Source organism: Trachurus japonicus, chromosome 17 (assembly GCF_045865225.1).
Source record: "Trachurus japonicus isolate A0001 chromosome 17, Traja_1.0".
NCBI lineage: Eukaryota > Metazoa > Chordata > Actinopteri > Carangiformes > Carangidae > Trachurus > Trachurus japonicus.
The window spans coordinates 1984460-2003751 of NC_140923.1; the positions used below are offsets into that span (position 1 = coordinate 1984460).

Sequence of the window (19292 nt, forward strand, 5' to 3'; positions counted from 1 at the left end):
CACCGACACCAAAGGACTTGAAATACCAAAAGCGTTAAAAACCAATTTTATTTTGGATAAGTATTTATTTATTTAATATGATCTTTACTTCAATGTTTTTTTTTATATATATAGATTTTTTTTATATACATGGTAAGCATAAACTCTTTGTATATTTATATATAGATTTTTTTATTTTCCCCTGGCACAACAGTATTGTTCTGTACATAAATGTTAATAAAGTTTTAAAAAAAAAAAGAAAAAAAAAAGTCTGGGGTCTTTGGTAAACAACCGGGTCCAGGGCCTTTCCTTCAAAATAAAAGCACCAAGCTAATAAAATGCGGTGGAAAACCTCTTTAATTTAAGGAATATAATTTACAAGAAAGTCCCAGAGCCGTTAAATTCACATTTAGCTTCTATTGTATTACAAGTTAATGTCTGTTTTATAAGTTTTATGTTGGTGAAAACTTTTATTTTGGTGAATTTTGTGATTTCTTGAGCCTCCTCTGTCGCCGTAGTCACGTGTCTCAGCCCCGGAAGTGCAGCAGCAGCAGAGACCAGCACGCTGTTCGCTGTTCGTCTCTAGTCCGGATCAGATCAGTTTAAAACCTAAAACCCGGTCCAGGTCCAAGTCCAAGTCACCTGGTCTCAGGTCTGGAGGAGTGTGACGTCATGTCGGTGGTCGGGGGTGTACCTGGACAGTTTGATGACGCAGAGGAAAGGTGAGTGTGTGTTGTTGTGGTTGTGTGTTACCATTATAGTGTGTTACCAGCTGATGTGTTTACTCTGACGTCATCTTCATCACAGCGCCACGTTAAGACGTCATAAAACCGACACATGTAAAGTTTCTATTAGTAAAGGGAGGTTAAACCCAAAAAATAGGCCTTTGACTTCAAGTCATGATGCGCATGGAAGTACCTGAGGGTCATACACATAAATCTATCCTAAGACACAAGTCAGATCACACTTTGTATCTGAAATAAACACGTTTTTAAAATGTCTTTTTTAATTGAGAAAACGCATGTTAAAAACACATTTAGAATGTCCATATAAACTCAGGCAGATCCCTGATGCCTTCAGCTCCTGGATGTGATCTACAGCTTCTACTGTATGACAACATGCAGCTGCTTGTGTGACAGGATATTGGGTTTTATTAATGTAAAAACATTAATAAAACTATACTGATACTGATTTGTTGAACATCAGACGGAGTGCAACAAATATAGCCTACAAGTAGTTCAATAATAAGATGTAATTCATACCACAGTAGTGTCAGGAAAGACCAATTAGCCAAATATTGTGTTGGTCAAAATATAGGCCTACCTAGAACTAGTTACTGCTTGTGTATGTTGATTTAAAAAAGTTGAATTATATGACCCATTCTGGGTCATATTATACGTCAACTTAAAGTCAAAGGAAAAATGTTTTCACTGTTCTCAAATGTAAAAATGGGTCACATTGGACCCTCTACATTGTTTAAGGCTTATATAACCTGATACTGAAAACATTTTACATTGTGCTCCTAAAGTAAATTAACTAATGTTAGTGTAGAGCGCCCTTAATAAGCAATGTTCAGCTTTTATATACATATAGGGAAGTTTAGGTTTGCAGCTCCCACATAAAGCATATGATTAGGACTGACTTATTTCACCTGCACAGTATAGCTGGCTAAGATCCTCTCTCAGAGTAATGTTGAGAAACTGGTAAGCTTCATTATTTTGGTAGATTTTTACTTTTGTGAATGCTTGTTAATGCTCATCTTATCAATCTCACGATGTTACAGTATCTTTATTTCTTATTTCAAATGAGCCATAATGGAATGTCTTGACTGGACTTTAGGCTTCCTATGTCAGTCCACCCTACAGATTGAAAACATTAGATCCCTGTTCATCATTCAAACTGAGAAACAATCCTGAAATATTGCAATCATGTTACAAATAAGCTGTAGGTAACATCCAGGAGCTGAAAACACTGTAGTTTATAGTGGACACTCTAAATGGAATGTGATTTGTGTTTTCTCAATTAAAAAAAGGCATTTTAAAAACGTGTTTATTTGGGATACAAAGTGTGATCTCACTTGTGTCTTAGGATAGATTTATTTGTATGACCCCAAGGTACTTCCATTTGCATCATGACTTGAAGTCAAAAGTTGCTTAACCTCCCTACTACTAGGAATTAACAGAAACATATGGGAATAAATCCGAACATTTAGCCTACTAAATTGAATGTTGGCCCTTAATAAGTAATTAGTAACATTTTATTCAACATTCATGTTTTTGTTGTTCAGTAAAAGAATTGATTGTTCATACAAGAATTAAAACTTTATAAAATTCTACTTCTACACTATTCTACTAAATAAATCTGTTGAAATGTTTTTTAATTGTGTTATTTTTGCATGGATGTCTGTTTATGACAAAACAAAATATTTGCATTTATGTTTGGACATGATACAGTTTGTTTAAATTACCCCCAATTTCCAGTTAATTCCCATAAATTCCCAATAATTCCTATAAATTCCCATAATTCCCATTATTCCCACGGAAAGTTTCTGGAAATTTACTGGAAATTTTCCGCTCCTTTGACTGTTGCTCCTCTGCTCTGCTCTGCAGCGACCAATCACAGGTGTCGGCTGTGGTGAGTCAGGTCAGTGATGTCACCCTGCAGCCTGTAGCAGCGTCGTCGTCCTCGTTGTCATGCCAACAGGACGAGGAGGAGGAGGAGGAGGAGGAAGAGGAGGATTATGATGAAGATGATGATGAGGATGAGGAGTGGGCGTGGAGGTCAGGAGGAGGAGATCTGACCAAGAGATACAACCGGACCAACTGTCAGGTCTGACCAATCACTGACCAATCACTGACCAATCACTGATCTAATTGACCTATGGCTAAGCCCCGCCCCCAAACGCGATGAGCCAATCACAGTGCACATAGCTAGCCCATACACTGGGACATTCTCTGCTTCCACGTCCATTGAAATGCATTGCAGTTAGTCAGTTTTCATCCGTTTTTATATGTTTTTTCTTGACATGTTAAGTTTAAATGGTCAAACGGTGTTCATGGGGTACATGCAACTCTGACACTAGGTATCCTGAGGGGCCACGGGGGGGATTTTTTTAACCTTTTCCCAAACCACATCTCAACCGAGAGAAGTGTCTGCTCTGGATAAAGTTATGCAGTAGACCACAACACCAACTAAACCTGGATAAACTTAACAAGGATGTCTACATCTGCTCTAAGTTAAGTCAACAACGTATTTGAGGCAACATATTGTCAGAGATGTTTAGATGTTAGCCAGCATCACAACTAAGCATAAAGCCCGCTAGCTTAATGCTAACGTATAATGTAAAACTCCATAGACAGGCTAACAGAAGTTAGCCCGACAGCCATAGCAGTAAAGCTAAGTTAAGTTTTGGTGACTTCAACATGATATTTAATCTTTCTGTCTCCTACTGTGACAGCTGTTGCCATAGCAACTGTCACCCAATGTTGACTGTCTGTCCCAGTGAGTGGAGGGGGCGGGGCTTAGCCAGAGGTCAATTAATGATCATTGATCATTGATTATTGATTATTGATCAGCCGCTCACTCTTCTGTTTGTCTTTAGTCCAACAGACAGAATCCGTCCAATCGGACGCTGCCGTCGTCAACGCCATCAGACAAAGCTCTGAGGAAATACGAACACAAGATCAACCTGGGTAAGTACACATGTGCAAGTACTAGGGGTGGGCGAAAAAATCGATTCACATAAATATCGCGATATCTTTTTAGATGATTTTTAAATTGATTTTTTTTTTTGAAAAAAAAAAAATTTGTTTGATTTTTTTTTTTTTTTACTTTTTTTTTCAATATTGTGCAATGTGCATTTGTTCACCTTTTTTACATCCAGAGAGTCCAGGTTTTGAAAAGGGTTTAAGTTCACTTTATAATGGAGTATGTTCATCTATAGGCTCCTACAGTATTTGTGTGCAGATAAATGTTAAAAATGCTAAAGACTAAAAATCATAGAGAGAATCGGCAATATCGTAGAATCACAATTTAAATCGAATCACCATCCAAAAAATCGTAGAAGAATTGAATCGGGAGAAAAGCGTATCGTCCCAGCCCTAACAAGTACACATGTACAACTACACTTGTACAACTACACCTGTACAACTACACCTGTACTACTACACCTGTACAACTACACCTGTACAACTACACCTGTACAACTACACCTGTACTACTACACCTGTACTACTACACCTGTACAACTACACCTGTACTACTACACCTGTACTACTACACTTGTACTACTACACATGTTGTGTTTGTTTGCAGATAAACTGAATTACGCCGACTCAGTGATCAACAAAGTGACGACGATGCAGAAACAGAGAGACGCCGACACGTACGTTGATTCACCTGAGACTCATTTCACTGCAGGTCATGTGACAGCTTCTCCCCTTCTGATTGGCTCCTCTCTCTCTGCAGGTTCAGAGTGAAGGACAAGTCGGACCGAGCCACAGTGGAGCAGGTGAGCAGCACACGGAGAGGAAGTGGTTTAAACCGGTTCCCTTAGCAGTAGATTAAACTCGACCATATTTCTTGTCGCATTAAAAATCTGTTTCGCAAGATTTTTTTATATTTTTTTAAATGTGAAAACAATGTAAAGCAGGATTTCCACTACCAGTTACCAATAGCTACTTTACACCCTTTCCACCTCACAGTTACAACTCTACTCCACTCGGTTTAGGGGCTTTTCTTTTCAATCACAGCTGAGTTCTTCATAGTTTCCTCCTCAGTAAAAACGAAACTTATCAACCAGCGCATCCAGCGTTTACCATTAAAGGGATAGTTCACCCAAAATTAGAATTTCCCTCATTATCTATACTCCTCCCCCTCATGTGGACTAAGGGCTGGGAGAAGTTTCAGAGTCCTCCATGGCTTCTCTGAGTTACAGGGGGTCTCGGCGTAGCAGTGCATGTCCATATGACGGTTGCAAATGGATACCAACTGTCTTCGTAACAAAAAGACACACCAAAAAACATCCAGATACCTCCATGCTGCTCGTATGTAATGTCCGTCTAGTATTGAAGCCCCGAAATGCCAAATTGTCCCGAAAAAAATTAAATAAGTCTATATTATAAGCTTGTTTGTAGCGGAAGCTTCTCAAAGCTCCTCTTGGACGAACTGGGAAGACGAGCTTCCGCTACAAAACAAGCCTAACCCATTTTAACTTTTATACATTTTAGTTTTAGTTTCAATTTGTGTAAGAAGTTAAAAGCTCATGCTTACATCATGCATGTTAATAGTTATAATAAAACATTTTAAAATGCATGTGCAACTCCGTTAAATAAAAGTCTGTTGGTCCAGTCATATATTTTGTCAATGTAGTTTTCTTAAAATCTCGTCTCGTCTCGTTCAGGGTGAGCTGAGTGTATCGTCACACCCCTGGTAATCAGATAATCAATAATCAGTAGATAATCAATGGTACTGGTTGTTTGTTCTGCAGGTTCTGGATCCCAGGACCCGGATGATTCTGTTCAAGATGCTGAGTCGAGGAGCGATCAGCGAGATCAACGGCTGCATCAGCACCGGCAAGGAGGTCAGAGGGGTTACACCGGTTCTATAGGTTCTCTACTGGTTGTTTAGGTTCTCCACATGTTCTCCACATGTTCTCCACATGTTCTCCACATGTTCTCCACGTGCAGTGTTGGGCAAGCTACTTGAAAATGTAGTGAGCTAAGCTACAAGTTCCTCTACATGAAATGAAGCTTCACTACACTGAAGCTTCCCACCAGAGAAATGTAGCAAGCTACGCTACAATAACATGACTAAAGTAGTTTGTTTTTTTGTTTTACATCAAACCAACTTCATTCCAAGTCATTGCTCTCTTGTGATCAATAAAACTTGAAGACAAACAGATCAGCAAAAAATGTTCATTTTAATAGTTTAGGCTATTAAAAAAAACAAAACAGCAAAAATAATATTTGAGTAACAGCTTCTCTGGTCATTTGTCCTGCCTCTTCCTGACTAAATGCCCTTCTACACACACACACATACGCACACACACACGCACGTTTGATGTTTTCTGACTGAGTTGTGAGCTTAGCTGGCGATTGTTGTGTTAGCTTCGGGAAAATACCTTAATGTAAATGTAGCTTCTGTGGACGCTGCCGCGCTACTGATCAGTAAAATAGTTTAACTACTGAAAAGCTGTTTGATGTAGAAAACAGCGACGCTACGACCACGCTACTGACAAATGTAGTTAAGTTACTAACGCCGCTACTTGTAACGACGCTACTGCCCAACACTGTCCACATGTTCTCCACATGTTCTCCATGTTCTCCTGTGTCCCTGTGTGTTCCAGGCCAACGTGTACCACGCCACCACGGCGGCCGGAGAGAGCAGAGCCATCAAGATCTACAAGACCTCCATCCTGCTCTTCAAGGACCGGGACAAATACGTCAGTGGAGAGTTCAGGTAGGTACGGCACAGCACCACAGAAGAAGAGTTCAGCTAGGCCGCACCACAGAAGAAGAGTTCAGCTAGAGCTCTGTAAAAGAGAGTAGTGACAGCATCGGTCCAATGGCAGCGCCTCCTGGTGGAGGAATATGGGTTTTGCAAAAGAACTGACATCTCTGCATTGTTGGTGAATGAGCAGTGTGGTGTTTTCAATCATTTAAGGACATTTATAGATCACCCACGTTAATAGCATCATTGAGGATCCTTTACAGATAAACATTAACTCATTCATTCATTCATTCATTTTCTATACCGCTTATCCTGCATAGGGTCACGGGTGAGCTGGAGCCTATCTCAGCTGACTTTGGGCGAGAGGCGGGGTACACCCTGGACAGGTCGCCAGTCTATCACAGGGCTAACACATATAGACAAACAACCATTCACACTCTCATTCACACCTATGGGCAATTTAGAGTCACCAATTAACCTAACCTGCATGTCTTTGGTCTGTGGGAGGAAGCCGGAGTACCCGGAGAGAACCCACGCATGCACGGGGAGAACATGCAAACTCCACACAGAAGGGTCCCAGCCGGCCGGCGGGTTCGAACCCAGAACCCTCTTGCTGTGAGGCGACAGTGCTAACCACTGCACCACCGTGCCGCCGAAAAAAACATTAACACATTAACACATAGGCCAGTAAAAAAAAAAAACTGTTGTCTACATGAATGTTTCAATCTACATTTTATAATAAACAAATTCTAAGTATAATCTGATATGACCAAGACACCTGAAAACAAAAACACGGCCGTTTTCATCAATTTACCAGCAAGTGGGCAACACACATACATTGGAGTGAATGGGTTTTCTGGGCACTTTTGCAGTAACGGTTCTTACGGCTCCTTAAAAAGTCTTAAAAGGCATTGAATTCATGAATCTAAAAACAAGGCCTTAATTGGCATTAAAATGTCTTAAATCAATTTTTTAAAAGTCTTAAAAATGTTAACACATGGTAAGTGGTATTTTATGGTTGTAATTAGTCGCAAATCTCTAAATAATTGGTAACATTCCGACATAGAGAAGTTAGTGGTTAGTTTTTTTTTTCCCCAATCATTCATGTAGCAGTCACTTTACCTTGGATCACATAGGAAAGTGGGTAAAATTGTCCCTAACCCTTTTATGTATGTGTTTTATGTAATAGATGTGGTGACGTTTTTGTTTTGTTTTTGCATTTGTGTTTATTATGAAGTCAGTCTTAAATTTCATTTCAAGTGGCTTTAAAAACGTCTTAAAAAGTCTTAAATTTAAGTTGGCTTAAGCTGTAGGAACCCTGTATACCCATGTCCTGCCACTAGGGGTGCAAAACCCTTACCACGGCACCACAGAAGAAGAGTTGCATGTCCCTCTGTTGTTCTCCAGGTTCCGTCACGGTTACTGCAAAGGGAACCCCAGGAAGATGGTGAGAACGTGGGCGGAGAAGGAGATGAGGAACCTCATCAGGTCAGTAGAACCCAGTACAACTGTCTGTATGTTGTAAATCTCTGGGCAGGGCTATTATGGGCTGGCGTTGCTAACGGGAGGAGTGCAGAGAGTCTTCTACTGCAATTAAAGTACTTAGGGGCTATTTGGAGATCATACAACCCCACTTTTAAAAAATGCTACTATCCCTTTAACCGAAGCTACATGGTTGCTGATGCACTCTGCTTCAGCTGCCTGTTCTGTCAGAGTTTAGCAACGTTTTTTCGTCATTCTTCATTAGGATAATGTTAAAGGTTGAATATGTAGAATATTTATTAAAAGCTATATTTTTTCAAAAATAATACATCCATGGGGCCTTTAGAGGGGTACAGAATGAAAGTATTGCTTTTCCATAAAAACATTTTTTTTAGTCTGAATTATTATTTGTAATTTTTTTGACGGGCTCGACAACTGACTTTCTGTCAACGTTCTGTTTACATTCGTACCTGCTTGTAGCCGACATGTGGCTCAGTTCTCCGCTGTTTTCCTGCCTCCTCCCGGTCGGATGCGTTTGTTTCCAACCAAGCCTTTTTAATAATCAATCGGTGGATCAATGGATTATCATATACATATATATATTTTTTTCCAACTTGAGGAGAGCAGTGACAGCGGAGGCTCTGAGGCTCTGAGCAGCAGCAGAGAGCCTCCACTCTCCCTGTAACAAGCTACAAGTCATTTATTCTGCTGTTAAAGACGGTAAAAATGAAACATAAGGTAAATATCCTGCTTAGCTCTCCTCCTCTGCTGTCCTCTGATCAGAGCGGAGTCCCTAGCAACGGCCCGTTTTACCTAGCAACGGTCTGGCAATCGACTGCTGGACTTCTTTTTCTGTTGTTGTTGTGGTACCTTTAAGTTAATTTTGAGGCCTGAGGCTGTGTGTGTTCTAGGCTGCAGACCGCGGGGATCCCGAGTCCAGAACCGCTGCTGCTGCGGAGCCACGTTCTGCTGATGGGCTTCATCGGGAAAGACAACATGTGAGAACCGATCGGGCGGGAGTCATTGATCGGTGCTGTGTGGTAACCGTGGTGGTAACCGTGGTAACCGTGGTATCCTGTGTATCCATCCACCAGGCCGGCTCCCCTGCTGAAGAACGCGGCGCTGTCCGAGTCGAAGGCCCGAGAGCTCTACCTGCAGGTTCTCCAGAACATGAGGACCATGTTCCACGAGGCGCGGCTGGTCCACGCCGACCTCAGCGAGTTCAACATGCTGTAAGACACTGCTTCTCAACCTTTTGTACATCAAGGACCCTAATACATTGACACAAATTAGACCACGGACCCCCATTGGACCACATTTAGAAGTAAACACCAGAAATACACAAATATTTGTTCTGAGACTGAAGAATGTTACTTTTTTTTATACATTTAAATTAGGGCCAATGGCGTGAATTTTTGGAAATATTATAGAGAAATTTCTGGAAAAAAGTGGTCCAATTTCTCCAAAAACATTAAAAAATTTCTAGGAAGAAGTGGTAAAAATTTAAAAAAAAGGAACAAAGGGAAAAAAAGGGAAAAATTTTCTCAAAAGAAAAAAAAAAGTGGTAAAATTTCTCAAAAAACATTTAAACAGAAGTGGTAAAAATTCTCCAAAAAAAAAAAAAGGAAAAAAATAAAAAACAGTAAAAATTTTCTCAAAAAAAGTGGTATAATTTCTCTTAAAAAAAGTTAAAAATAAAAATAAAAAAAAGTTTTAAATTTTCTAGAAAAAAGTGGTAAAATTAAAAAAATAAAAAAAGTGGTATAATTTCTCTTAAAAAAAGTTAAAAATTAAAATGAAAAAAAGTTAAACATTTTCTAGAAAAAAGTGGTAAAATTAAAAAAATATTAAAAATAAAAAAGTAGAAATTTTCTAGAAAAAAGTGGTAAAATTTCTCAAAAAGAAAGTTTAAAAAAAAATCTAGAAAAAGTGGTAAAATTTCAAGAAAAAATCGGGGACCCCCTTCAAATCTCTCAAGGACCCCTGGGGGTCCCCGGGCCCCACGTTGAGAACCACTGCTGTAAGAGACCACGCTGGCCACGCCCACTCACACAACCCTTTCAAAATAAAAGACCAAGGCTGTGTCCTAATCTCCCCCCTCCTCTCTATCTAGTGACCAGTTGTTGTAGTGTTGTCTGAATGTTTAGTGATTATTAATGTTCACTATATAGACCGAATCGCCTTGTTGTTTACATTCTACTTCCTGGTAGAAAACCAGCTGTAATTTGAATGAGATCAATAGTAACCAACGAGAGTTTAGCTATATATCATATTTTTCACGCCCTATCACTGTTTAGACAAATCTGAAATGATTGAAGAAACATTACTATTTCTGTGTGTGTGTTTAGTGTTGCTATGTGTTGTATTTATTCAGTTTGGGGGAATCACAGTGTCTAGAAAGCATCAGTGGCTCAGCTGACAGGGACAGCTAACGGTAGCTAAGCTAACGGTAGCTAAGCTAACAGTAGCTAAGCTAACGGTGGTAGCTAAGCTAACGGCGGCAGCTAAGCTAACACCAGGACGTCAGCTGTTAAAACCCTCCCGTTGTGGGACACGACATGAAACTACTCCAGTTAGCTCAGTCATGTTGGAACTCAGATATCCGCTGGAGAAAATATTTTTTCATGGAGCGTTTATTGAGTCACTGAGTTATTAAAGTTAAACAGGTAGCTAACCGTTAGCCCAGCTAATCTATGATAACCATGACTAATTACAAAAATGTGCACACAGAAATAGTAATGTTTGTCCAGTCATTGGTTTTATAGACTTTACAAACATCAGATTAGTCTAAACGGTGATATAGTGACATGAAAAATTATATATATATAGAGAAACTCTCGTCCGTCACTATTGTTCTCATGCTGGTTTTCTACCCGGAAGTAGTTGTAAACAACAAGGAGATTCGTCCTATATTGAATTCACTCATTAGGGAGTAGGGAGGAGGGAATGAGGGAATGAGGGAATGAGGGAGGGATTTCGGACATAATCATGAGAGAGCAGGTAGAACATGGTGGAACTAGTGTCGGTTCTCCTCCTCCTGTCTTTTTTTTTCTTTCTTTTTTTTCTTTCTTTATTGACAAGCAAGTAGAGTACAATAATGTTTTTAGACAAAAAATAGATATGAAACAAGGTAATAATCAGGCGAGATGGTAATAAAAAAAACAATAACAATTAGAAGAGGAGAGAAACAAAGAAAGAAAAAAGAAAAAGGGTACATACATTGGTCACGCATAGAATACAGAGTACACAAAGACTATAATCATAAAGTCATTAGAAATAACATTAAGATTAGACATTCATCAGGCTGTCGTAATACTGCAGAAATAGATCTTTTTTTTTTGTCATTTATAATTCTGAGAGACTTAAGATGAAAGTTGAATTCAAGTAGAAACACCTTAAACTTCGGTTTAGTTTTGAGAAATCTGTGTTTGTGTATAAAGAATTTACAGGAAAGAATTAAGTAATTAGTAATGAATTCAACAGACTTGTTGTTATGAGAAAAATAACAAAGAACATCTTTTTTGGTGAACAGGTATGAGACACTAAGAAAGTTAGAAAAATGATTCTGATGATTGTCTGCAGGTACCACAACGGAGACGCCTACATCATCGACGTGTCCCAGTCGGTGGAACACGACCATCCCCACGCCCTGGAGTTCCTCAGGAAGGACTGCAGCAACGTCAACGGTGAGACATTTCTCCAGGCTGCGCCAAATTAAACTTTATTTTATGTGGAACTTAAATCTTTTTATGACTCGGTCTGTAAAATATTTAAAAACAAGAAAGCTTTGAAGAAATCCAGTCTTATGGAAAAGGTGATGGTCCATATTACTAGATAAAATCTCTACTGTTTCTGTTTTGTTTTTTTTTGTTTTTCAATTGTTTGCATATATTTATTTTCTGGCTCTTTATTAGGGGTGGGAGAAAAAATTGATTCACATAAATATCACGATATTTTTTTTGACGATTTTTTTTTTTTTTTTAAGAATTTGAAAAAAAATTCTTCTTGGGGGGGGGGGGGGTTTTGAGGGGGAATTTTTTTACATATTGTGCAATGTGCATTTGTTCGCCTTTTTTACATCCAGAGAGTCCAGGTTTTGAAAAGGGTTTAAGTTCACTTTATAATGGAGTATGTTAATTTATAGGCTCCTACAGTATTTGTGTGCAGATAAATGTTAAAAATGCTAAAGACTAAAAATCATAGAGAGAATCGGCAATATCGTAGAATCACAATTTAAATCGAATCGCCATCCAAAAAATCGTAGAAGAATCGAATCGGGAGAAAAGCGTATCGTCCCAGCCCTACTCTTTATTGTTCATAATCATCCTTCTGGATATGCATCTGGATACATTGTATTTTTAATTTTTATTCATTTTATTTATTTATTATTTCATTTTCTTATTTTTGTCAAGCTCTGCTATATGTATTATGCACTCTCTGTACTTTAGTGTTGTTTCATGTTTGTATAATGTCATGTTTGTATGTCTCTCTCTGTGTTCCCCAGAGTTCTTTGTGCGGCGCGGCGTGGCCGTGATGACGGTCAGAGAGCTGTTCGACTTCGTCACCGACCCGTCCATCACCCGCCACAACATGGACCAGTACCTGGAGAAGGTCTGCACAACCACACACAACCTAGAAATAATGTAACCAGCCGGTGGTAAACCTCTAAAAACCTGCGGGTAAGTTAATTAGCGATGGTTTTCTCCCCCGGGATGACGACGGAGGTTGGCCGGCCGAGCAGCTCTGCAGAGCAAACTTCTAACCAGCCGTCGTTTGGATCAACTGGCCGTATATTTGGGATCTAAACAGTTACTTTCTCACATGAAAAAATATTAAAACTTAATAAAGTTACATAATAACAGCGCTAGAGCGGGAAATAAAACAGCTTTTCACCTGTTTTACAGCTACCGCTACCGGATGCACCGAATATATTTGGCCGAATATTACAAAAAAAAAGCAACATTCGGTATTTGGTGGAATGAGCGAAAAGCAAGGCCGAATATAAAAATTTTTTTTTTAAAAAGTCTGATAAATACGCGATCGCGATCTTTCAGCACTCACAATGGGCCGATATAAATGAAAAACTTGTTGTGCTTTTTTGATGAGCAACGGCAGCTGGAATATTCAAAAACTGTCAGAATAGTCAATAAACATTTACTTTCTTTGAAAATTAAGTCTAAAAAAATATTTTATTTATCCAATAGGCCCCATTAAAAAAAAATAAAAAATTAAAACCACTTTCGGTATTATTCGGTTATTCGGCCAAGCATTTTGATTTTATTCGGTATTCGGCTTCGGCCAAAAAATGCCATTCGGTGAACCCCTAAACCACACAGAACCACACATACAGAACCCAGAGCCGTAGTATGGGGGAGAAAGGTGATGATAACTCTAGGGGCCCAGCGCCCAGTGGGGCCCATAAAAAACCCCAGTAGTCTAATCTTTGTATGACTGATTTATTCTGCGTAAGACCCTGACTAATACTCATAGTACACTGTAAAAACTCTACATCTTTCCAAGAATATTTGTCTTATTTCTTGTCCAAATGTCTCATTTCTAGTCAAAACTAATCTCTTTCCACTTAAAATAAGACTCATCACCTAAAAATTAACTTGTTTTTAGATCATTTTCACTTAAATTCACAATAAGTAGAAAAATCTGCCAGTGAAAGTAAGTTTTTTGTGCTTGTAATAAGGAAGAAAAACTTGCTCCACTATCAGATTTTTTCTACTTATTCCAAGTGAAAATCTGCTTGAAAGAAGTAAAAAGTGTCTAAAAACAAGCTGCTTTTAATATGATGAGTCTTATTTTAAGTAGAATGAGATTTGTTTTGACTAGAAATGACATTTTGACTAGAAATATGACAAATATTCTTGCTAAGATACTTGAGTTTTTGCAGTGTAATGCTGCATTAGCATCAAAACAAAGAAGGCTAAATAAAAAACGATAATACATACGTAGTCTAAGAAAAAAAAAAGGAAAAGTTAGGGGGAGGGGCCCACTTTAGTATTCTTTAAGGGGGCCCAGAATTCATAGCAACGGCCCTGACAGAACCACACACAGAACCGTCTGTCTGTCCGTTGGTTGCCTAGGCGATGGTGTCTATCCGTTGTGACCCTCTGTGTGTGTGTGTGGTTGCCTAGGCGATGGTGGTGGCGGCGGAGCGGACGTCCCAGCAGCGGTCGGACCAGGACAGCGTGGACGAGGAGGTCTTCATGAAGTCCTACATCCCCCGGACGCTGACGGAGGTGAGCCACTACGAGAGGGACGTGGACCGGATGAGGACCGAGGAGGAGGGGGATGGGGGTCGCCATGACAACGTAAGACACACACACACACACACACACACAGAGACACACCAATGAACTCCTGATCAGTAACTGGCTGTATTCGAAACCGCATACTACACTGCTAGTACGTACTGATTTCGCCAAAATGCAGTATGTAAATTAGGGCTGGGACGATGCGCTTTTCTCCAGATTCGATTCTTCTACTATTTTTTGGATGGCGATTCGATTTAAATTGTGATTCTACGATATTGCCGATTCTCTGGATTTTTAGTCTTTAGCATTTTTAACATTTATCTGCACACAAATACTGTAGGAGCCTATAAATGAACATACTTCATTATAAAGTGAACTTAAACCCTTTTCAAAACCTGGACTCTCTGTATGTAAAAAAGGCAAACAAATGCACATTGCACAATATTTAAAAAAAATCAACAAAAAAAAAAATCGATTTTTGAAAAAAAAAATCGATATAAAAATCGTCAAAAAAGATATCGCGATATTTATGTGAATCGATTTTTTTCTCCCACCCCTAATGCAAACAAAAGCAAAATCTGCAGTATGCGAAAATTTCCCGGATGTCGTACTGATTCTGAAAATATCTCCACTATGCATCTGACCAGTCTACATTGCGTACTGTATCCCACAATGCAATACGCCGCTGACGTCTAACCGTGTAGCTGTGGACCGTAACTATAGTTTGATAAAATAAAACTTAATGCAGACTGATGTGTTGATTGTAAAACATTTATTTCTTGAGGTAAATGTGGTGGTTTGTGTCCGTAGGCTCCAGAGCCCCGAGGCAGCGCTGCTCTTCTGTCCAATACACACAGGAAGCTTCACTTTACATTCAGACTAACTAATGCTACTGATACAGCTGTTAGATTTCATCACTGAGACCAACATTTATCTCCTAGAAATAATTCAACCAGACGGTGGTAAACCTCTAAAAACCTGCGGGTAAGTTAATTAGCGATGGTTTTCTCCCCCGGGATGACGACGGAGGTTGGCCAGCCGAGCAGCTCTGCAGAGCAAACTTCTAAACAGCCGTCGTTTGGATAAACTAGCCGTATATTTGGGATCTCAACAGTTACTTTCTCACATGAAAACATATTAAAACTTAATAAAGTGACATAATAACAGCGCTAGAGCGGGAAATAGCACGAAATGCATTCTGGGAAACTCGTATACTGCATACTGCGGTGTGAACGGTGTTGGTCTGCTGAAGTAGCAGACTGAATCCCACATTCAGTATGCAGTATACAGTACTTACTAACGCAGTATGTAGTAGGCAGCACTGTAGTATGCGGTTTCTAAAACAGCCGGTGTGACCTGTTTATTGATTGTTCTTGTTATGATGATGATGGTGATGATGGTGATGATGATGATGATGATGGTGGTGGTGATGAAGGCCTCTGTCTCTCAGGTGCTGTACCAGACTCTGACGGGTCTGAAGAAGGATCTCTCTGGAGTTCAGACAGTGAGTCTCACTAACACTAACCCTGTTGATGCACACGTTTTCATTTGTTCTAAATGTCCCTTTAATGATCATGTTAACACTCTAATCCACATGGAGAAGTGGAGCGGCTTGCTTTATGCTAATGTTTTTTTTTATTGAAAATAATGTGTAGTGGTTTTAATCAGCCCTGTAACGCAATGTGGCCGCGGTGCAGAGTGACAGACGGGCTCGTTGTTAAAGGGATACGTTAACATTTTTTTTTCGTGTCTTGCCTCACTCCCGAGTCCATGACCAGCAGATAGACACCATCCTTTCTACTGTGCGTGCAGTAACAAGGGAGATAGAGCCGTATCGCCGTAATTAGCTTAGCTCAAATACTGGAAGTGTATGGGTAGTGTTAGCCTGCTTCCACCTAAAGTCGCTAATTAGCTTAGCTCAAACACTGGAAGTGTATGGGTAGTGTTAGCCTGCCTCCTACCTAAAGTCGCTAATTAGCTTAGCTCAAACGCTGGAAGTGTATGGGTAGTGTTAGCCTGCCTCCTACCTAAAGTCGCTAATTAGCTTAGCTCAAACGCTGGAAGTGTATGGGTAGTGTTAGCCTGCCTCCTACCTAAAGTCGCTAATTAGCTTAGCTCAAACGCTGGAAGTGTATAGGTAGTGTTAGCTTGCTTCCTACCTAAAGTCGCTAATTAGCTTAGCTCAAACACTGGAAGTGTATAGGTAGTGTTAGCTTGCTTCCTACCTAAAGTCACTAATTAGCTTAGCTCAAACACTGGAAGTGTATGGGTAGTGTTAGCCTGCCTCCTACCTAAAGTCGCTAATTAGCTTAACTCAAACGCTGGAAGTGTATAGGTAGTGTTAGCTTGCTTCCTACCTAAAGTCGCTAATTAGCTTAGCTCAAACACTGGAAGTGTATAGGTAGTGTTAGCTTGCTTCCTACCTAAAGTCGCTAATTAGCTTAGCTCAAACACTGGAAGTGTATAGGTAGTGTATCTGAAATGTTCTTTTTGACAAGAGGCAAAACTGAATTACAGAGATCTACAACACATATCCAGTCTGGCTTTTAGATGTTAAAATGGCTTGTCATACACACCTGGAGGCGTTTGATAGATCTGAAGAGGGTGTAAATATTTTGGTTGTCCGCCATTTTTGGCTTTTTGCCAGACGTGAAAGTTTAGTAGCACTTCTACACCCTGTTTGATAAATGAGGCCCCTGTTAGCACAGCTTTGCTTAGCTTAGCTTAGCTTAGCTTAGCTTAGCATGGGTTAGCCTGACTGACTGTGTTTGTCCAGGTTCCTGCTCTGCTGGAGGACGAGCACGCCTCCTCAGGGGAGGAGGAGGAGGAGGAGGATGAAGAGGATGAAGAGGAAGGTGATGAAGATAAGCAGCAGCAGAGCGAGGAGACGCCGATGGACAGAAAGGTGTTGGACTGTCGTAGCCTATACTACCCGATTTGCATCGCTACCCGATTTGTGACAATACTGGTCTGCGCATGCGCAGACTGGCCGTCATCTTTGACCGCTGTCTACGGCAACTCCACTTGGACAAACTTCATCAGGGCGCTGCACGATTTGTGTACAATCACAAGTCTGCTTAAAGTTCTGTAAATTTAAAATACGGTACTGTGAAAATGATTTAAAAAACAAAAAACCGTGGACGTCCGTCCTAAGACAGCCGCAGCAGACTGGTTTATTCAGTGAGTGTGTTGTGGTAGTTGTGATTGTTTGTGGTTGTCATGGTGATGAGGCCGGCGAGAAAAGACGAGAGTAAACACTAAAAGTCTCTACCTCTGTTCCTGTTTTCTGAGCATCAAGATCCAAACCACCACAACCAACCTTCAGTTTATCAGTGTTTCCTCCAGGATTTTTTTAAAGAGTGGCGGCGAGGGTGGTCTGATCGATGGGGGGGGGGACCGGATCGTCGACTAGTCGCTGATGACATCATTCATATTTTTCCCATCATAACTAAAATCCCAGGAGGAGGGAAATGCTCTGCAACAATCTGTATTCACTGACAGACGCTCACGCACAGAAATTAGTCCACAGAACAGCAGCTTTATAAACAACAAACTGTAAATCAGTTTGTTTTGTAACATACAGGCTACAGGTGCAAAAGAAAATACTGTAGCTACTGTTCATTAAACAATTAGGGAGGAAAACGACACACAGGCCTCGTCACCATCACAGTCCTGTCAGTCACAGTTTTACTCACAGTTTTAGTTTTTCCTGGTTGGTTGCTGCTGTTGTTGTTGTTGTGCGCGACGTAAAGCTGTCGATATGAGCGGAGTTTTTTTTTTTAATTGCCGGCAGCCCGACACACTGCCCGCGGAAGCGGCAGTTTCTCCTGCTCTCTCTCTCCACGCCGGTCAAACATCGACCCGTCTGTAGCTACTCGGTTTTCCACACACACAGGTCTGTCTCTAGCGCTGTATGTAGCCTATGGATGTGTCTTGTGTGCAGACGCAACTGACAAATATTTATAGACGGACAAGCAAACTTCATCATCATTTATTTTATTTTGAAAATTGACCGGATTCTCTCGCCTTTTCTGTGCCCGACTTCCTGTCTGGTACGATCTCGTTCTATCCAGCTTGACGGCGCTCGTATTTTTTTCATTCAGCCACTCAGCTGTTGTTTCAAGCCGCTACTCTTGTAGCCTATGTCACATGATCAGCGACTAGTCGACGTCAAGCTCAAAACGTCATTGTGGAGCAGGGGACTAGTCTGTGCAACCCCTAGTGGAAACCCTGCTTTACATTGTTTTAACATTAAAAAAAAAAAAAAAATCATCATTCTGAAGGTGTGGCGGCTTTTATTTTGCCGTGGCAGTGCGCCACGATCAATTACATGTAGCGGAAACCCTGGTTTACATTACTAATAAAGTTTTTTGTTTTTTTTAATAAAAAGATAAAGCGTCTCTGGCGACGCACACAGGGCAGTGATCCTAAGTCAATTCAACTAAGTTTGTCCAAGTGGAGTTGCCGTACGTAGCTGTCACAAATTGGGTAGCGATGCAAATCGGGTAGTGACAGTGGGGTCTCTGAGCGTTTGTTTTGTCTGAGTGATGATGTCACAGTGAGTTTGTCTCCGAGTGATGATGTCACAGTGAGTTTGTCTCCGAGTGATGATGTCACAGTGAGTTTGTCTCCGAGTGATGATGTCACAGTGAGTTTGTCTCCGAGTGATGATGTAACAGTGAGTTTGTCTCCGAGTGATGATGTCACAGCGAGTCTTGTCTCTGAGTGATGATGTCACAGCGAGTCTTGTCTCTGAGTGATGATGTAACAGCGAGTTTGTCTCTGAGTGATGATGTCACAGTGAGTCTTGTCTCTGAGTGATGATGTCACAGTGGGTTTGTTTGCAGGAGAAGAAGAAGCTGGTGAAAGAAGCTCAGAGAGAGAAGAGGAAGGACAAAGTCCCCAAACACGTCAAGAAGAGGAAGGAGAAAGTGTCCAAGATGAAGAAGGGCAAATGAAATGACACCAGACTGAACAGCAGCAGCCAATCACAGCTCAGCTCTGTGACCAGCGGCTGCTCTGATTGGCTCCACACAACACAACACACCACCGGACTGAGCTTCAGCTGATCGATATCAGACAGAAACTGATCAGTGATCAATAAAGGTTTTATACTGA

At 40.5% G+C, this 19292-nt stretch overlaps 1 protein-coding gene across 1 annotated transcript; it reads left to right on the forward strand.

Moving 5' to 3' along the window:
- The first annotated feature begins 507 nt into the window (after nt 1-507).
- Nucleotides 508-19292, forward strand: riok1 (RIO kinase 1 (yeast)). The gene is made up of 16 exons (XM_085804635.1): nt 508-701; nt 2589-2808; nt 3581-3671; nt 4294-4363; nt 4447-4489; nt 5468-5560; nt 6326-6438; nt 7837-7917; nt 8823-8909; nt 9006-9143; nt 11494-11597; nt 12416-12522; nt 14055-14231; nt 15625-15678; nt 16951-17079; nt 19022-19292. The coding sequence occupies exons 1-16, from the start codon at nt 652-654 to the stop codon at nt 19130-19132; spliced, it is 1668 nt and encodes a 555-aa protein (XP_085660761.1). The 5' UTR covers nt 508-651; the 3' UTR covers nt 19133-19292.